The 20,542-nt window shown below is 34.3% G+C and overlaps 2 protein-coding genes across 3 annotated transcripts in view; both read right to left on the bottom strand.

Annotated features, from left to right (window-relative positions):
* LOC126889501 (bone morphogenetic protein receptor type-1B) overlaps window positions 1–20,542 on the bottom strand; it is a 233,443-nt gene that overhangs the window by 127,684 nt on the left and 85,217 nt on the right. The window lies entirely within an intron of this gene.
* On the bottom strand, window positions 458–2,671 carry LOC126889502 (uncharacterized). The gene is made up of 2 exons (XM_050657842.1): window positions 2,275–2,671; window positions 458–1,310 (listed from the first exon to the last, which is right to left on the bottom strand). The coding sequence occupies exons 1-2, from the start codon at window positions 2,405–2,407 to the stop codon at window positions 559–561; spliced, it is 885 nt and encodes a 294-aa protein (XP_050513799.1). The 5' UTR covers window positions 2,408–2,671; the 3' UTR covers window positions 458–558.

Raw genomic sequence — 20,542 nt, 5'->3', positions numbered from 1 at the left:
GATGCGACCAGTAATTCACGCGACGTGTGGCTTATGTAGTGTCGCATCGCGTCGCTTTCCATCGCTCAATCTACGACAAACGTCACGATGTCAATTCATTCCTATTATTGGAAGTATATATAATTATGGGGAAGTATACGTCAGTGTTACTAGAAAATTCATATTTCAAATACTTAGCTTTAAAAAAATACCACAAACGAAGAAGAACGACAACAAATATCATATATTTAGAGCGAAATAAATTTGGAGAGTTTCATCATTTATATTCGAAATTAAGAAATAATCCACGTTGGTTTAAAGAGTATTGTGGCTTATTACCAAGCACCTTTGATTATATTATTGCAGCTGTTAAACCCAGTATTCAACTGTCAGTAAGTAATTTTCAAAAACCAATTTCTATTGAGGAGAGGCTGTTACTGACTTTAAGGTATGTTAATGATAAAACACTGGTACTATATAGTTATTATTAATTTTTATTTATTTAATAAACTATTGCGTAGCACAATTTAAATTGAAAAAAGCAATGGTGCTTGACGAAGACAGGGATGATGATGATGATTAAGGTTGCGAAGTCTGGGATGATGATGATTGTTGTTGTGGCTCGAATTTTGCTAATTCATTGAAAAGAATTTCTTGTACGTTTGTCCGAAACAGAAGTTTATTTAGTGGTGGCAATTTTTTTAAATATGGTGATATAGATTTGAACCAATTCAGATCATCGTCATCCTGAACGTCCATGTCCTTCTTTAACAACTTAATTTTCTCTCTCTCAAGATTCATAAATACTTCTGAAATATCAGTGGGGTTTCTCCTCTTTTTTTCAACAGCAGCTTCAGATTGATTATGACGGGTTTGTGGACGCGACGTACCAACTGACTGGTTAATCTGGGACATTCCAGGTGTTAAATTATCATTTTCAGTTGGTTCCATGGCATCTTGTTCTAGAGCAAATTGACCTTCAGTAGCATGAGCGACCGAATTGCTGTCATCTTCATGTTGTGTCTCAGTTTGATTTTCTGTTATAGTATCTGTATTACCCGATACTACTGTGGAATCTGACAAAACGGACATAATTGTGTCATCGTCAAGCATATCTGTTTCATCTAAAAATATCCTAGGAACGCTTGTGGTACTTGCACGTGGCTTTATAACTACTTCTAAAAATTTCATCGCCTCAAAATATGGCCAATCACCCCTGTACTCCCCCCCACCATTTTCAGCGTCAGCACCAGATCGTCTTTTAGGGATTTTTTTCAATTCTCTAGCAAAAGAATCACGTAGATTTTTCCACTTTTTTTGGGCATCTGCACCTGTAATAGAAAAAAATACTAATAGAGATTTATTTTAGGTACTTGGTAACTGGTACGCCATTTAGAAAACTAGCATTTAGTTTTCGCATATCAAAAACAGCAGTAGCCAATATTGTAAAACAAGTTTGCGTTACTATATGGGAGACTTTAGTGCAAAAACACATGCCAGTACCAACAGAGGACAAATTTCTGCATATAGCTAATGATTTTTGGCAGAAGTGGCAATTTCCAAACTGCATTGGTTGCATAGATGGGAAGCATATCCGCATTAAGAAACCGAAAAAAAGCGGTTCCATGTATTACAATTACAAAGGATTTTTTTCCATTATTTTATTAGCCATTACAGACGCCAATTACAAATTTATTATGGTTGACATTGGTGCTTATGGTAAAGATAATGATGCCGGAGTATTTGATACAGGTTTGTTCCGTCGTGCGATTGAATGTGGAAAAATAAAAGTACCAGCAAAAGATTTTTTGCCAAATTCCAATATTAAAGCTCCGTTCGTATTGCTTGGCGACTCTGCATTTCCGTTAAAAACTTATCTCTTAAAACCATTTCCAGACGCAAACACTGTTCCGGGAGATGATAAAGACCGTTTTAATTACAGATTGTCACGTGCCAGAATGGTTGTGGAGTGTTCCTTTGGATCTATAGCGTCAAAATTTGGAATACTTAGCAGACCTATAGCTACTGATGTCGATAATGCAATTCAGATTGTAAAAGCTATAACTATAATTCATAACATTTCACGTGACCTTGAAGCTCCCTCTAATCAAACTTCATACTCAACTACTTTTCAGAGACAACAATCGCTTCGAAGATCACGGCGCTATAATGCCTCAACACGAGAAGCTTTGCAGACAAGAGATTTATTTTTAAATTTTTTTAAACACAACTAGATAAGTTAGTGGATTTCACCTTCATTACGAATATTAGTTAAACTTTCAATTATGTACTTACTAGTGCAGCCAAGTCCATCAGCAACACGCTTCCAAGCTCTTCTTGCCAATAAACGATTTCTGTAATCTTTATGTTTTTTATTCCACAATAGTTTTTGTTCTCGCACTGCATTAATAAGGAGTTCCAGATCCATGTTTTTATAAAACTAGAACACTACTATTTGCTTTATAAACTCACTTCTTCACTCACAATGTGTCGTGTCCAACGAACTGTCAATATTGACATACTGTCGTGTCTCGTCGCGAACAAAACAAGTTCGCATTTCGTCGCGTCTTGTCGTAGACTGATTAACCCGAAAACGTAGGCCACACACATATACAACCATTTACTTGATATTTTCGCGTCGCGTCGCGTCGTGTCGCGTTGTCGCGTTTGTCGCTCACGTAGGACAACGGGTGAGCCACACGTCGCGTGAATTACTGGTCGCATCGCATCGCAACGCATCGCATCGCGTCGCGTCGTTTTCCGTCGCTTACCTAGGACAACGGGTTAATGAAATTTACAGTGTTATTTTACTATATCATAAAGTTTTTCTGGGTAAAATATTAAGGTCCTAAGTTTAGCATAAATGGTTGAAAAACGTAAAATGCAAATATGTACTTGTTTTTGTATAGTTTTTTTCGCAATTATTGCTATTTTGCAACAAGGGTGACAATTTTTGAAATTTTTATCCAATTCTATATTGTAGTAAATTTAATTACGCAACTTTTATGTCAATACAACTTTTCTCAGAAATGAACAGTTTTAAAGTTATAATCACAAAACCAATAAAAAAATCGAATTTTTCCTTCATATTTTGACATTTTGATTATTTAAACAATGTTCCGGACCATTTTGAGTGGGAGGATAACTATTATTTGAGTTATATTCAAGCAATTTCTGCAAAAAGATTTGAGTCACCTCTCAACGTCCATCTCAAAACAGATCCGCCCTGGACTATTAGGGATTATAGATAACGCCATGATATTCAAAATCCTATTCTTGAGTGAGTTGGGTGATTACTCCTCTATGTCATTAATTTGCTGTATGTTTTGCTGCTGTCGCCACTCTTTTCCTTGTTTAACTTTCCGGTGTTTAACGTGCATTGTTCTTATATCTTCTTCTATCTCATCCAGATCCAGCTATCTTCTTCTAGGCCTACATCTGGGCCATAGTGGTGGCCAGGTAGTTATCTCAGGTGTAGGTACAATGCCTACACCGAACCAATTTTTGAGGAAAAAGCGTTAAAAAAACGTCGCGAAGCTGTTAAAATCAGATAAAATCATTAATAATATCAGATACGCAGATGACACCGCCATAACAGCAGAGATTCTGGGAGACCTTCAAACCCTGTTGAACGCTGTAAACAACGAATGTATTGCAAAGAGCTTAACAATCAACGTAAAGAAAACAAAATGGATGGTGGTCGGAAAAATTAATTTAGAAGACTCAGTAATAACATTAGATAACAAAATCCTGAAAAGGGTGGAACACTTTAGATATCTGGGTAGCTGGATTGACTGCAGGATTGAAAGTGATGAGTGAAAGAGGAAATTTCGACAAGAATAAAACTTGCACGAAAAGCTTTATTAGCTGGCGTTCTGTATTGTGCAGTAGAAGTCTATCATTGACCACACGTCTAAAGCATCGTTTTCACGCTACGTCTTATTGTACGTTTTGTGTGTCATGAAAAACGTACGACAAAACGTACGTTTTGTCCAGTGTATATTGGATTTAATTTCGAACCGGATTTCATTATACAGTGAGCACGTAAAGGTTGGAATAAATTCATTTTCTCGTGAATGGACGATTTTGGAAAAAATTCCGGAAACAGGTCAATTTTTGTTTTTAAATTACGACTTTTTGGCATATATATCATACTAGTGAAGTCACCCATCTGGGCGTGATGACATTATCAATGACTTTTTTAAATGAGAATAGGGATCGTGTGAGAGCTCATTTCAGAGGTAATTTAATTCTCTATTCAGCAATATAACCAATAATATAATTATTTATACAGGGTGTCCAAAAACAATTTTTTTTAATTAAAAATATTGACATAAAAAGAAGAATGTGTGTAATTTATTTAATTCAAAATACATTTTACTGTTATCAGAAAACGGGAAAAATGTTTATTTGACAAATAAATATAGCTTTTTGATTAAATTCAATATTAAAGCAGCCACCCACCTGCCTCTTCACAGATTGAACATTTAATTTAAGAGAAAAGTAATGATTATATTTCAAATAACCATTTTTTTCTGTTTTATGAGAGCAGTAAAATGTATTTTGAATTAAATAAATTACATACATTCTTCTTTTTATGTCAATATATTTAATTTAAAAAAATGTTTTTGGACACCCTGTATAAATAATTATGTTTATATTACTGAATAGAGAATTGAATTACCTTTCAAATGAGCTATCACACGACCATTATTTTTATTTAAAAAAATCACCGATGACGTCATCATGCCTAGATGCGTGACGTCACTAGCATGATGTATAGGCCAAAAAGTCGTAATTTAAAAATAAAAATTGACCTGTTTCGGGATTTTTTTCCAAAATCGTCCATTTTTGAGAAAATGAATTTATTCCAACCTTTACGTGCTCACTGTATACTTTATAAGTATAAATTTTGATGCTATCAACTTTTTCTGGAGCTCATTTTTGATAGGTATTTCTAAGTACTTTGACAAGTATTTAGTACCTAAGTGTTATAAAATGCATCTCTTTCCCGTTATTTAAGCTTGAATCCTTAGATTTGAACAGTCGCAGAAAAAAATATACATTTAATTACCAATAACTTACTTTAAATTAACATTAAAGGGTTTTTCAAGTAAACAATTTATTATATTTTTTATTAGCTTTAATTTTAGTGATGAAAACTTTTTTGTAAAAACTTACAGTTTTTGAGTTATTTATGAAAAATCGCTTCAAAACATGCATGCATTTCCTTTCACAGAAAGCTATACGAATTAAACTACTATTAACTTTTTTGTAAAAACTTACAGTTTTTCAGCGATTTACGAAAAACCGCTTCAAAACATGCATTTTTTTCACGAATAATTAAAATCTTTGATCTTTAATAACTTAAAAAGTATTGACTTATTTTAATAACTTTATATAATAAATTTTGCTTTTAATTTGTTCTTTTATTGATTTGTGCACTTAATTTTTATAAAATAATTTTCACCTTCGAGAAGGGGCGGTATCCACCCTCAGGGTAAAGGCGCAAGGTGGTACCATGTCACCTTTGTTTCTTGAGGTATCCTCTAACCACTGACCAATTTTCGTGAAAATCGATGAAGGTTCACCGAAATTGAAGGTAATCGTTGATTTTTACCTTCAGTGACTGCACTATACAAAATAAATTGCAATTTACTGATTTAAATGCGCGTAATTTGGGAGCTTATAAATTATTAAATGATATGTAGTCGCCAAATAATTAATTCAATGCATTTTAAGTACAACTTTCTCTTAAGCCGGAAAGATAGGGTGGTTTTCTTGCGAAGGAGTTGTAGCTCAATAATCGAAATGCACGTGATTTAATAGTTTATTCTTAGAGTATATAAGCTATTGGAATTATATCCGCAATACGATATATTTTAAGTTTTCTCAGCATTTTTCTCTTAAGTTAAATCAATTAAAGGGTTGTTTGGGGGTGAAGGGGATGAGCTCAAAAATCGAAACTATATAATTTCAAAAGCTCATAAATAGCTCGTAATTCTGCCGCAAAAACCGATTCAATATTCCTATTTTTAAGTACTGGGGGGGCTGACTCAGCCCCCCCTCCACTAAAGTATTAAATTCCTGCTCAGTGGAACGAGCTCAAAATTTTTAGTTTGCGGAATATGAAAGCTCATAAATAGCTCATAAATCAGGGCTATTTGTTTTTAATATTTGCAAGTGGGGGGGGGGGGAAGCTCAACACGGGTGTGCTGGAGACCATGCACAAAGAGCACTTCGGTCTCATATTATAATGAGAGGACCTAAATATCGCTTACTGCAGTTGATCATTCATGGCAAGATCGAAGGAAAACGTTGGGTTGGAAGAAAACAACTGTCCTGGCTGCGTAACATTAGAAAATGGACAAGTCGAGGAATTGTTTGATATAGCTGCCAACCGAGAAACATTTCATCCGCTTGTTAATACGACGATAGCCAACGCTTGAAAACAAGCACGGCACACAATGAACTAATGCCTGTCCTGGCTGTTTTCCCCGGTCATGCCTCTTTTAAAATTTAACATTTATTTTATTCTGTTTTTTTGGACCTTCTTTCTATGCATTCTCCGCGAGTACGGATCATATTTCGGTCCTTTGAAAAGTATCTTTTGCTTTTGATGGCTTTCGAATCGGACAAAGGAACGCTTTCTTTACGATCACTTTTTGTTTAGATTATTAAAAGGGAATTCAATAAGGCATTAAAATTTCGGGAGCTTTGATTTTTGATGTTGTCTTTTTCTTACTTGTCATTACCATTTTAAGGATGTGTTTAAATGTTGATTTATATCCACTTGGAATATTATATACTTTAAGACTACGAAAAATACTAGATCGAGATCCTAAAAGTCTGCCAATTCATGTACCTACGTGAAACTTAAAAAACAATAATAATTTCTCATGGTATTTTTTAATTGTGTTTTCACATTAAAACAGGTCAATAAATTTTAGTAGGTGCCTGAGGTCTTGGATCGATAGTAGCTTAAATCCTGATTTAGAAATAAGATCGAGAATAAAACAGGCCAGAAAATCTTTCGAAAAAATCAAAAGACTGATTTGTGATTCCCGAATAAAACTCGAAATTCGACTACGCTTATCAAAATGCTCCATCTGGGGCCTGATTCTAATTCATTTCGATGTCGCAATTTAATTTCGACTCCGCCATGACAGTCGCAATTTATAGCGATTCTTAATCATTTCGATATTAGTTCCAACTGGGGATATTAACGTTATCATTTTGACACTGCTCAGAATTTGGGTTGGTCCTCCTGTTTATTGGATTTATAGGCTACGCAACCACCGCAACGTTTGTTGATAGTCTGGGCAAATTATCAGTAGTAATTGCACAAGAGCTCTAAAATTCTATATTAATTTTAGAGATCGAGTGCAATTTGTTGCGATTATTTCATGAATAAAACTGTTCAACACCAAAATTTTATTGTAATTTATTTATGTAAGTACAAATTAGTACAATTAAACACACAGTTGTTATAAATATTAATTTGACGGTTGAAAGTCATCACTTTTATCATTTTTAAAACATTAATTATCATTAATGCCACTGAATGTATTTTTCGTAGCAACGAAGGCATCTGACGTAATATAGTTGACGACGCGAAATTATCAAAAATTATCGGGTATAATATCACAAGAGAGTGAGAATAAATTGAAAATAATGCGACAGTTTTTCGAAAATTTGTTGTCTGGCAATAGACACGAGAGCCCGCAGGGCTCGAGTGGCTATTGCCCAATGACAACAAATTTGAGTAAAAATGAAGCATTATTTTCTTATTTATTCTTACTGTCGTGTGATATTCGTAAGATTATTTTTTGATACGTATATTATGGATATTTTCTTAAATGTGACAGTTGTCAAAACTAGGAAACTGGTTGCCATTAAACAGAAACAATCTACTTTAAAAAATTCTATTGGTAATTTACTACAGTAGATAATTCTCAGTATAATTTTAATCTGATTGGACAGAATTAAACACGTGATCAAATATCTTACTATACGATTGGAAGTTAAAATCATTAAAAAATAATCGAAAAAATGTCACTTTGGGAAAAGTTATTTACCAGCTATTTTATTGCTAAAATCGAATCTTAAGATTGCATATATTAGTAATATGGGATATGACAAGTCCGCAGAAAGTGTGTTTTTTTTTCAATTAGTGCTCTGTAACTCCTAAGATTTTTCCTTTAAACCAAAAACACTCAAATAAAAATTCACCGCAATTTAGTTCTGCACAAAGTTTTTTTCTGCAAAAAAAATCTGCAATTTTCAATTAAAATTTTAGGAAATTATTTATGAATAATTAAATAAATTGGTGACATGAAAGATTTTTTATAGTAGATTATATATCAGGAGGCCGGCGACAATCTAACCAATAGTTTAGCAATAATTAAAATGTTAATTAAAAAATTTAGGTCGAAATAATAACCAGAAAGATTATGATACCAGAAGAATCAGCTCCCTGGTCGACTCTTCAGAATTTTGCATCCTTAATACTCAAATATGAGTCGAATAAAATAAGGAAGGGCAGCTTCAGATTAAATTCGATTCAGGGGCCACCATCATCGGCTGAGTAAGGTTTCTACTTTGGTGGGGATACACCACAGCGGCTCTGAAGACAATGAAAAGTAGAAACCTAGGTGAACCGATGGTAATGGCCACCGAATCGAATTCATCATCATTCTCTTTGCCTTATCCCTATGCGGGGCCGGCTTCCCTAATTGCATTTCTCCACACAATTCTATCTTGGGTCATATCAATGTTAATCCCCTTTACCAACATGTCCTGCCTTATCGTCTCCCCCCAGGTCTTCTTTGGTCTTCCTCTCCTACTCCTTCCAGGAATCTGCACTTCCGCTATTCTTCGTATTGGGTGATTATCGTCTCGACGTTGAACATGACCAAACCATCTTAACCTATGCTCTCTCATTTTGGCATCAATTGGTGCCACACCTAGACTTCCCCTAATATACTCATTTCTAATTTTATCCTTCTTTGTCACTCCACTCATCCATCTAAGCATTCTCATTCCCGCCACATGCATTCGTTGTTCCTCTTTCTTTTTCACTGCCCAACATTCAGTTCCGTGCATCATCGCCGGTCTTATGGCTGTTTTATAGAATTTTCCCTTCAGTTTCATTGGAATTTTTCTGTCACACAACACACCACTCGCTTCTTTCCACTTCATCCATCCAGCCCTAATTCTACTGCATGCATCTCCATCTATTTCTCCATTACTTTGTAATACCGATCCTAGGTACTTAAAACTATTGCTTTTCACAATCATTTCACCGTCCAAAGATACCATTTTATTTGTAGTAACTCCATCTTTAAATGAACATTCCAAATACTCTGTTTTTGTCCTACTAAGTTTTAAACCTTTTTCCTCCAGAGCTTGTCTCCACTGTTCCCGTTTTTGTTCCAAGTCTCTTTCACTATTTCCTATTCTACCCTGTAGTTTCGCTGTTATCTGGTCCAAAACTAATGAGAATAAATAATGACTAAGCACCGAGCCTTGGTGCAATCCTACTTTCACCTGAAATTTATCAGTCTCTCCCACACCTGTTCTAACACTAGTCGTTACTCCCTCATACATATCTCTCACAATCTTTACATATTCGCCATGGACTCCTTTCTTATTGAGTGCCCACCACAGAATCTCTCGAGGAACTCTATCATACGCTTTCTCAAGATCAATGAATACCATATGAGCGTTGGTCTCTTTATTCCTGTATTTTTCCATCAGTTGCCTTACAATGAAAATTGCATCTGTTGTTGATCTGCCCTGCATAAAGCCAAATTGATTATCGGATATTTCGGTTTCTTCACGTATCCGTCTATCGATTACTCTCTCCCATATTTTCATGGTGTGGCTAAGTAGTTTTATAGCCCTGTAGTTTGTGCATTGTTGTATGTCTCCCTTGTTTTTGTAGACAGGTACTAACATACTGCTTCTCCATTCGTCTGGCATTTGTCCAACTTCCATAATTCTATTAAATAGACCTGCTAGCCAACTTATTCCTGTCTCTCCCACTGCTCTCCATACTTCCCCAGGAATATCATCTGGTCCGACTGCTTTTCCTTTCTTTATTTTTTGGAGCGCTTGAGCCACTTCCTCGTTTGTTATTCTGGTAACCATTGCTGTTACTGTCTCCGTTAACTCCACAGGCTGTCTGTCAAATTCTTCATTTAATAGACTGTCAAAATACTTTCTCCATCTCTTTTTGACATCCTTTTCGTGAATTAGTATTTTATTATTTTCATCTCGGATACATCTAATCTGATTAAAATCTCTTGCTTTCTTTGCTCTCTGTTTGGCTATATCTTTGTTTCGCCTTCCCTGGTATCAAGTTGATCGTATAGGTTTGAATACGCTTCTGCTTTAGCTTTTGCTACGGCTACTTTCGCTTCCTTTTTGGCGACCATATAGTTTTGAAGATCTATGTCCGATCTGGTTTCTTGCCCCCGAATCGAATTAAATCTAATAATCTAAAGCTGTCTTTCCTGATTGTACAGTGCTAGTCAAAAGTCCGTACCCCCCCTCTTATCTTTTGAACGGTTTTACCTATAATAGTGAAATTTGGATGGAGGAAATTAACTGACGTAAGCTTCTTAACTAGTTATGACAGGTGACGTAATAGTGACAGATGACGTTACAGAGCCACTGTGACCGATAATTTTAAATGGGACCTTATGGCAAGTGATACCTCGTTTGAAAGGTATTCAAAATACCTACTCAGCCATACTAATTTTTTTGTGTTTTAGTTGATTTTGATTTTGGTGAATAAATTAAATAAATGTAATATTGTAGCTTCGCATTTAATTAATAAAAATTCAAATGTACGCCTATGGTTTTTTTGTCAAAAAAGTTGACGTTTTTCGATTCTCTAGTAGTTTTTACGTCAACGTCAACCTTTTTGACAAGTAATCATAGGCGGAATTTTGAATTAATTAAATGAAACTACAATTTTATATTTATTTCATTAATTCGTCAAAATTAGCTTAAACTTAAACAATATTAGTATGACTGAATAGGTATTTTCAATACCTTTCAAACGAGGTGTCACTTGCCATAAGGTCCCATTTAAAATTATCTGTCACAGTGGCGCTGTAAAGTCATCTGTCACTATTACGTCACCTGTCATGACTAGTTAAGAAGCTTACGTCCGTTTATTTCCTATCTCCAAATTTCACTATTATATTTATAACCGTTCAAAAGATACGAGGGGGGGTACGGACTTTTGACTAGCACTATATATTATTTACCTACCTGGATCTTTTTATTACACAAGAGATGTATTACATAAATATTTAAGTTTTACTCTGTCAAAGGCCTCTCCAAGTCAATCAAACATAATAATGAGGGTGGGTCTATTCACTATTCTATTGCAAAAATGTAGTTGTAATTTTTAGGGCAGTATTTAGCAAATTTCACATTGGTTACCACAGACTAGAACCTATAGGAATTTCAGTATGTGCATTTGCAGACGACCTGATGTTACTAGCACACAGCGAAGATGACCTCAAAAGGAACCTAATAATGTGGAAAGAGGAGCTGGAAGAGAGAAATATGAAAATAAACATGGAGAAAACAAAGATAATGGTCATGGGGAATGAAGATAAACAAGTAAATATAGAGATAAATAACAAGAAACTAGAACAAGTAACAACATATAAATACTTGGGTGTGAAAATAGAGAATGGAGGAAGATCAGAAGAAGAAGTCAACGAAAGGATAACCATGGCGTCCAGAATGTACCACAGCTTAAACAGAACATTCATTGGAAAGAGAGAAGTAAGCAGCAGGACAAAGATGATGGTATATAAAACAATCTTCAGGCCAATCCTTACCTATGGTAGTGAGAGCTGGGTGCTAACACCATCATCGAAAAGCAGAATAAACTCCATGGACATGAAGTACCTAAGAAAAGTAAAAGGAATTACAAGACGTGATAGAATAAGAAACAGCAGTGTGCGAGAAGAACTACAAGTCGAACCAATAACACAAATATTAGATAGGAATAAACTTAAATGGTTTGGACATTTGTGTAGAATGAACGATGATAGACAGGTAAAACGCATATGGGAGGCAAAAGTACGAAACAAGAGAGGAAGAGGGAGACCAAAGAAAACCTGGAACGATGAAGTGGTAGAAATTCTGAGGACGAAAAATACAACGTGGACTGAAGCGAAACGAAGGGCCAAGAATAAGCAAGATTGGAGACGATTTGTATATGATGTAGATGTATGAAATGTATTTTTAAACACCTTACACCGTTAGGTAGAAAGGTTTAGATTATATATATATATATATATTTAGCAAATTGATACCTCTGTAGTTTTCTGGTTACTTATGCCCTTTTTGAATAATAAGGTATTAAATAAATATTAAATTCGTGTGAATAATTGGGACGTAGATAAACTATTTCCTTTTATGTTCCAGTTTTAAAAATGGCTTTGGAATTGCTTTTGAAAATGTGTCTTTGGAGCCCAATTTAAGTGATACAGTACTAATTATGACAGAAATTAATTGAATACAAAATAACCACCCTTAAGTACCTAATTAACCACCCATTCAACTAAAACCCCTAAATACCACTCGAACCGGATAATTTTCTAATATTCCCTGTATAATTGTAGTTATCGAGGCTCCAAAGGGGAGTGACCAGAATTGAAAACTTTACGGTTTTTTTCTTCTCGAGTTCTTCTTTTATTCAAAAGATCGAAACAAAGACAGATACAATAAAAAAAATAGGAGAAATATCGTGAGGCAGGTTGTGGAAGGCGCCAGGTACCAATCGACACATGGGCGGTACCGCCCGTTAAACGAAGAGGTTGGCGAAACTTTTGAAACGGGTTGACAGCTGAAATATAAAAAGTCGAAAAAGTGTTTTGTGGAAATGTTGACGTCATCAGCTAATGGGTTATAAATTTGATAAAAAACTAACTATACTAGATATTAATGATGATGTGGCATTTAATACATTAGAACAAAACTGAAGCAGGGGAAAGATGTATTTAAAGGACGTATTTTAAAAGTTAAGAGGTAAAAGTTATATAATATATATACACCGTTATTAGGCGTCAACGTCCTTCGGTAGGGATCTATGGAAGAGTATCACCAACCCGCAAGCCCTTATCCCTTGCCGTACTGCTCCTCCATAGGCCGATCAGACACCAGTTTATTCCAGACCAAGTCGTAGATTCTACTGAATTTTATAATACCGATGTTGGCCTTTTATTAATTTAATGACCTGGCTGCGCCTCTACCAACTGAGCCGTAAAATATTTGGTTAACTATACAGTTGATGGTCCAAAGTATAATCTAGTTTAGTAATAGGTACGTAGATTTTTTAAATCTGTATTGAAGGTTCGTCTTTAGGACTCTAACTGAGATATTGAGACCTAATTGGGACAGAGACAGAGCTCGCGACCGAGATTCTATGTTTTTATTTGTATATTCAGAATAGCATTCATATGTAGAAAGAAAAAGAAGGGTGCTAAGACAAGGAGATCCACTTTCCCCTTTATTTTTCAACTTCTGCTTTAGCAGACGCAGTTAGGAAAGCAAAAACAGAATTAACAAATGGCTGCCATGGCTTACTGTTAGTTTTTGATGACGATGTCGGCAAATACAACTATAATTCTACCACATCTACAACTAGGGATAATATAGGAGATAATAGGAGATAATAACCAGGAACACTAAACACTTTTTGGAGACAAAAACATACCATGATACATCGCGGCAAATCGTATAAGATGGACACGACATATGCTGAGAGACAACCTTCTGGGAAATACTCAATGGCAGAAGATCAGTTGGTCACCCAACAAAAAGATTTAAGGATGCAGTTATCAGTGATATACGTAAAATGGGTATGCAGCAATGGGAGATTGCTTCACAAGACCGATAAAAGTGGAGGAAATGATATCTTTATTTGCTTTATCTCTTACCAAAAAGCTTTTGACAGTGTGACACATGATGTATTAATTCAGGCGTTAAGATAAATTGGTATTGATTGAAAATATATGAGAATGATTCATTTAGCAGCTGTACTGGAATCAACAGGCAGAATTAAGGGTCTCTAGCGATCTACGTACAGAACAGATAGAAATAAGTACTGGCGTGAGACAGGGCTGCATCCTCTCTCCTATGTTGTTTAATCAAAACAAATGTAATTCCTATAAATAATTTGCGATATGCCGATGATACAGCTATCGTAGACCACATGCAAGCACAGCTGAAAATAAACAACCAACTTATATAGAGTTGAGAAATTTAAATATCTTAAACAGTAAATGGAACTGCGACGAAGAAGTAAAGATACAATTAGCAGTAGCTAGAAATAGTTTTATCAAATTCTATAATTATATTTATCAGCGAAACTGACATACGGTCTAAAATGCTGCATACGACCAATAATAATGTAGGGTAGCGAGACCTGATCACCCAAGAGTAAGATCGCTAAATAGACAAGGCGAAAACGGAGGGTTCTTTGGAGAAATATTCCAATGAGATTTTTTTGCATAATCACATTCGCGTGACATTCCAGAATAAGATTCAAGAAGTCGCCCACGCGAAAAGTGGTCCAAAATTATTTTAACAATTTTTTTTAATCACATTGCAAAAATCAATATTTTCGGCCAAATCTTTTTTAGGTTTTTTGGACCATTCTGGATAAAAAAGGTCTGTTATAATTTTTCTCTAAAGTTGATCGTTTTCGAGGTAAAAGCATTTTAAAATTGAAAAAAACGAAAAATGGCCTAATAACTTGGTTAAAAGTTATTACTATGAAAGTCAGAAAGCGACTAAATCAAAGTTTAAATCCCCCCTACAAGATCCTGAAGAAATTTTTGTCATTATTTGATTACTAAGTTGTTATTTTTAAGTTATAATAATGAGCGCCATGCACGTATTAGGCGGCCGTCCATGATGAGTGCGAAAGAGATGCCATTCAGTCAGTCCAATGGCGCATCTCACTCGCACTCACATTTACAGCCGCGTCAATACGATCTTATCGCTGATTATTAATAATTAAAAATAACAGCTTATTAGTAATAAATTAATGACACAAATTTCTTCAGGATAATGTAGGGGGGGCTTTAAATTTGATTTAGTCACTTTCTGACTTCCTAAATAATAATTTTTAACCGAGTTATTAAGTCTTAAAAATGGCCATTTTCGCGTTTTCCAAATTTTAAATTGCTTATAACTCGAACACGATCAACTTTAGAGAAAAATTACAAGAGACCCTTTTTGTCCGGAATGGTCCGAAAAATCTAAAAAAAAATGTCCGGGCTGAAAATAATGATTTTTGCAATTTGATTAAAAAAAATTATTAAAAAAATTTGGACCATTTTTCGCGTGGGCGACTTCTTGAACCTTATTCCGGGTAGTCTCACGAATGTGATTATGCAAAAAAATCTCATGGGAATATTTTTTAGTTTTTTGGGTATTTTTTGGTTTTTGAAGGTTGCTTCAAATTCTATTGGTCTACAGTGTTACAAATGAAGAGGTTTTAAGAAGAGCTAATACCTATAGAGAGCTTCTAATTCTAAACATAGTTAAAATAAAGGGGAAGTGGGAAGAGAAGCAAAGATGAAATAGGCAAAAAGACGTATTCAACAATCATTACATTATAATCATCAAAACAAATTAAAGATTTTTAAAACTATCTATTTTTTACTGTAGATGAAGTAAATCATCATTACAGGTATGTATTAAAAATACCGCAAACTTTGGACACTTAAAAAATACATCCAACATTCTTGACCCCATCCGCTCTCTAGAAACACGCATTCCTACCTATATTTATACAGGGTGTCCCGAAAAGATTGGCCATAAATTATACCACAAATTCTGGGGTCAAAAATAGATTGATTGAACCTCACTTACCTATATACAATAGTGCACACAAAAAAAGTTACAGCCCTTTGAAATTACAAAATGAAAATCGACTTTTTTTCATATATCGAAAACTCTCAAGAGATTTCTTATTGAAAATGGACATGTTACATTTTTATGGCAGCAAGATTTTAAAAAAAATTAAAGTGAAATTTGTGCACCCCTTAAAAATTTTATGGGGGTTTTGTTCCCTTAAAGCCCCCAAACTTTTGTGTACGTTCCAATTAAATTATTGTTGAGGTACCATTAGTTAAACACAATGTTTTTAAAACTTTTTTGCCTCTTAGTACTTAATCGATAAGCAAGTGTTTATCGAGATATTTTGAATATTTGTCGAATCCACCACATATTTGTATATGGTTAAGTACGATTATAGAGACCTGTTAATAATCTGAAAATTTATTTATAATTTACATTTTTAGGTTTATTTTGAAAAAGAAGCTACATCTCGATAAAAGGTGACTTATGAAAAAAAAGATTAAGAGGCAAAAGTTTTAAAAACACTGTGTTTAACTAATGGTACTACAATAATAAATAGTTTAATTGGAACGTACACAAACATTTGGGGAGTTTAAAGGAACAAAACCCCCATAAAATTTTTACGTAAGTATATTGAAAAAGAAGCCGCATCTCGATAAAAACTGACTTATCGAAAAAATACTAGGAGACAAAAAAGTTTTAAAAACGTTGTGTTTAACTAACGGTACCACAATAATGAATAAATTGGAACGTACACAAAAGTTTGGGGGGTTTAAGGGCACAAAATTCCCATAAATTTTTTATGGGGTGGACAAATTTCACTGTAATTTTGTTTTAAGATGTTCCTATCATAAGAATGATACATGTCCACTTTCAATAAAATTTTCAATAAAAGATCTCTAATAGTTTTCGATATATTGGAAAAAATCGATTTTCATTTTGTAACTTCAAAGGGCTGTAACTTTTTTTATGAGCACATTTGTACTAAGGTAAGTTAGGTTCAATCGAACTATTTTTGACCCCAGAATGTGTGGTATAATTTATGACCAATCTTTTCGGGACACCCTGTATAACATTTACCATAAAACAAAGCTCTCATCTCATCATTGTTTCCACAGTTGTTATTATCTGCAGGTTGGTTTTTCCGTTTCTCAACGTATAATCATCATTTTCCCATTACGAAGCCTCATTCATAGAACACTGAGATCAACACCTGTTGCTTAGTCATTATTCGTAGGCTATCGCTAATTAAATGGACGTCAGTTGAATACACGTGAATTATTCGTTATGCCGCGGCCTTGAGGTGATTTTCGCCAAGTTTTACAGCCACACGACATTTTAAATTTTTTTTTGTTCAATTTTATAACACGGACAATTGATTACATTGTACATAATTTTCATTCATTATGGAACTTTATTGTTCTTCGAAAGTCAGCAAACCATTTTTATCCAATAGTTGAGGCGGTATGGTTGCACTCTGGATAGGAAAAATAAGTCTTGGGGAAAGTCTTGGGGAAAGTCTTGTCTTGAAATAAGGGGAAAGTCCCCTTTCTCTTTATAAAAAAAGTGCATGTTGACAAGAAAAAATTATAGTCAAAACTTGTTTAAACAATTTTTTTAAATAAATTGTAAAATTTAATTTTTTTGTACGGCATAAGTTAAACTGAGTGGTGGTACTTACTGATAATTAATTGGGCGGTGAAGATACTGAATCAAAAACTTACCTGCAAATAAAAAATTTATATAAATAATCTTGATAAAAATTAAAATTAATTTAAAAATATAAAGTAATTTTCATTGAAAAACGTTCATTGGATTTTACGGATGAGACAAAATGTTTTTGTATACTTATCCCAGTTGGAAAAAGTTCTCATTTTGGCGGGAAAACTTCGTAGACATTCGTAGAAAATCCTAAAAAAAGGAAATTTAGAGTAGAACCAAGATCGATTTACTAAAAATCGAATTTTCCTTATTTTCCGCAACTTTCCCAAGGTAAATTTTTTTCATTTTCACGACCTGCTGTTATGCCTCTTTTTGGAGGTTCCTTATCGTGAACATTAACAAAATTTTAAGTGGCATCAAGGACACAATCACGTACACTGACCTATTAACATTAACATTACATGTTTAGGTCATAATTGGGGCCCTCACGGCGTCAATAACACTTATGCCAAAATTGTTAAAAATAGAATCAATACTTCTCTATAGATTCGTAAAATGACACAAGGGAGAAAATCGTCGCAGCACATATTAAATGCGCTTTTCCTTACAAAAGCAAATTCAATTTTCGCGCAAATGTCCCTAGGAAACCCCACAGTTTGTCACTCAAATTCAATAAAATTTATATGACTAGATTCGTTTCAAATTAACGGTCAATTCTTATCATTGCGCCAACTGTATTTTCAATATGTAATAAGAGCAGAAATTGATATAAATAAATCTGAAATCAAATGGGTACGTACATAAGTTAAAGAGAGAAAAAATATTTTAAAATACCCAAATTATCGGTACTCCATAAATCAGCGGATTAGTTTCACTAATCCGCTTAGGCCCAGCGGGTTTTAAGCTGTTTTGAATAGCACCCAGAGCAATAGTGATTGTAACTGACACATTTATGGACTCCAAAAATGTGATTTCGATAAACTTTAATTGCAATTTGCGCCGTAATTAATCATAATTAAGAGTTGGCGCAATGATAAGAATTGACCGTTAATTTAAAAGGAATCTAATCATATAAACTTTACTGAATTTGAGTGACATTATATTTTCCATAAGATGTTGCGGTGTCCTTTGGGCCCGTTCAAGTATTACGTAACGCAGGTTGGGGGGGGGGGGTCAAAAATCTTCAAAAATTGCGTTATGCAATAGTTAAACTCCCATAAGAGTGCGTTACGTGGGGGGGGGGGGGGTTAAAAATCTTCAAAAATCGCGTTACGTAATACTTGAACGCTCCCTTTAGTAGTTTACAACAGTACAACATTTAGAACCTATCACTTAGGTACAACCGCCCATACATACGCAACAATCGCCAGAATCATGTAATATGCGTCATTTCACACTTTTGTATTTAAACAACTGCCAACAATGCAAAGGCAGTTACAGGCAGCTAAATCAATGTGATCCTCGTATCTTCTGGCCGTAAATTTTAAGTTAATAAACATTAATCGCAGAATTGTGCAAAATTATGTACTTTTTGAATGTATTTTTACAAAATTTTTAATATTTCAAGTATATTTTTACTGTTTATTCATGAACAAATTTTATGCATTTATTATTATCAAATCTTTAGTTAACAATTATCTTACATTAATACATACTTGAAAAGGAAGAATCTGATTTACAGCAATAAAATTGATAAACTAGAAAACGTTTTACAGCCTATTCAATATAAGCGTTCTTTTTAACTTTCACTGCCGGCCAAAATAAAGTCGTACATGGGTACACTTGTCCCGGGGTTATGAATGAAAATAGATCAGGGCCCGGATTACGTACACTCGATACGCATCGTATCCGCCATGTTTTACTGTAGCGCCTTATGGGAAAACATGGCGGATACGATGCGTATCGAGTGTACGTAATCCGGGCCCTGGTCTGATCCTCCTACGTATCACGACTCTACGATAGTATGAGAAAACAACTGTAAACATGAAAATCCCTAAATAGGGACTTTTTATTTTACTTCATGACCACATTTTCAGCATCTGGAACAACTGTGCGACGGACTAAAAACATAACCAAATTTAAAAGCATTATAGAAATTTGGAAAAGATAGAAAATTGTGGTTTATTTCCAATAAATATAGCAGTTACTATAAAAATTCCACAAGAAAATAGTTTCAAAACCATGTTTTACTATAAAGACAACGTATCGAAAAGTACGCATTAGATATGAGAGGACAATAGCCATCAGGGAAAAACATGTAGGCACATACTTAGTAAATAACTATCTATTTTTAATTTTCTATTTTACTCCTTTCCACTTTTGGACATCCGTTAAATAAGTTTTCCATTCCTGGCTTCTATTTTTTGTACATTGCAACGTAGAAAACAAAGTTGTCTTCTTCAAGTATTTTACATAAAGTGTAAAAAAAATAAGAAAAAAAATCCGTGGCCACGTTTATCGGATATTAAATCTAAGATTAGTGCCTTTTAATTTACGGCCTTCGAGGCGTGTGCACTGTAATTTCGAGGGACCTTTTATGGTCCTTTTCACTCTTCCAACCCGTCCTCCGTCTCTTTTTAACCCAAGGGCTGCACTTTATAACAAACGATTATGGGCGCACAGGGACGTACCGTCCCCAGCTATCAAATCTTTTTGCCCAGAAAAAAAAATATTTTGATTAGGAAAATTAAAATAATGAATTGAAAAAGACTGTATGACTGGTACACACTTCTAAGTAGGTCAAACCGGCAAACAGGTGTATGTTCTTAAAAAAATTGATAGTGTGTAAAAATTTTTCTACACTGGGCAAAGCCACAAATGTGTATAAAAACCCCTTAAAATTAATAAATTCACATCGAAATTCTTTCTATTTTAAAGAAATTCTTTCTATTCTTTCTATTTTTAAAATAGAAAGAATTTAGATGTGAATTTATTAATTTTAAGGGGTTTTTATACTCGAGATCTCTGGCTTTTGCCCAGTATCTATGTTTTTTAATGTGTT

Source organism: Diabrotica virgifera, chromosome 8 (genome assembly GCF_917563875.1).
Source record: "Diabrotica virgifera virgifera chromosome 8, PGI_DIABVI_V3a".
Lineage (NCBI taxonomy): Eukaryota > Metazoa > Arthropoda > Insecta > Coleoptera > Chrysomelidae > Diabrotica > Diabrotica virgifera.
This window is presented reverse-complemented; position numbering and strand designations above follow the sequence as displayed.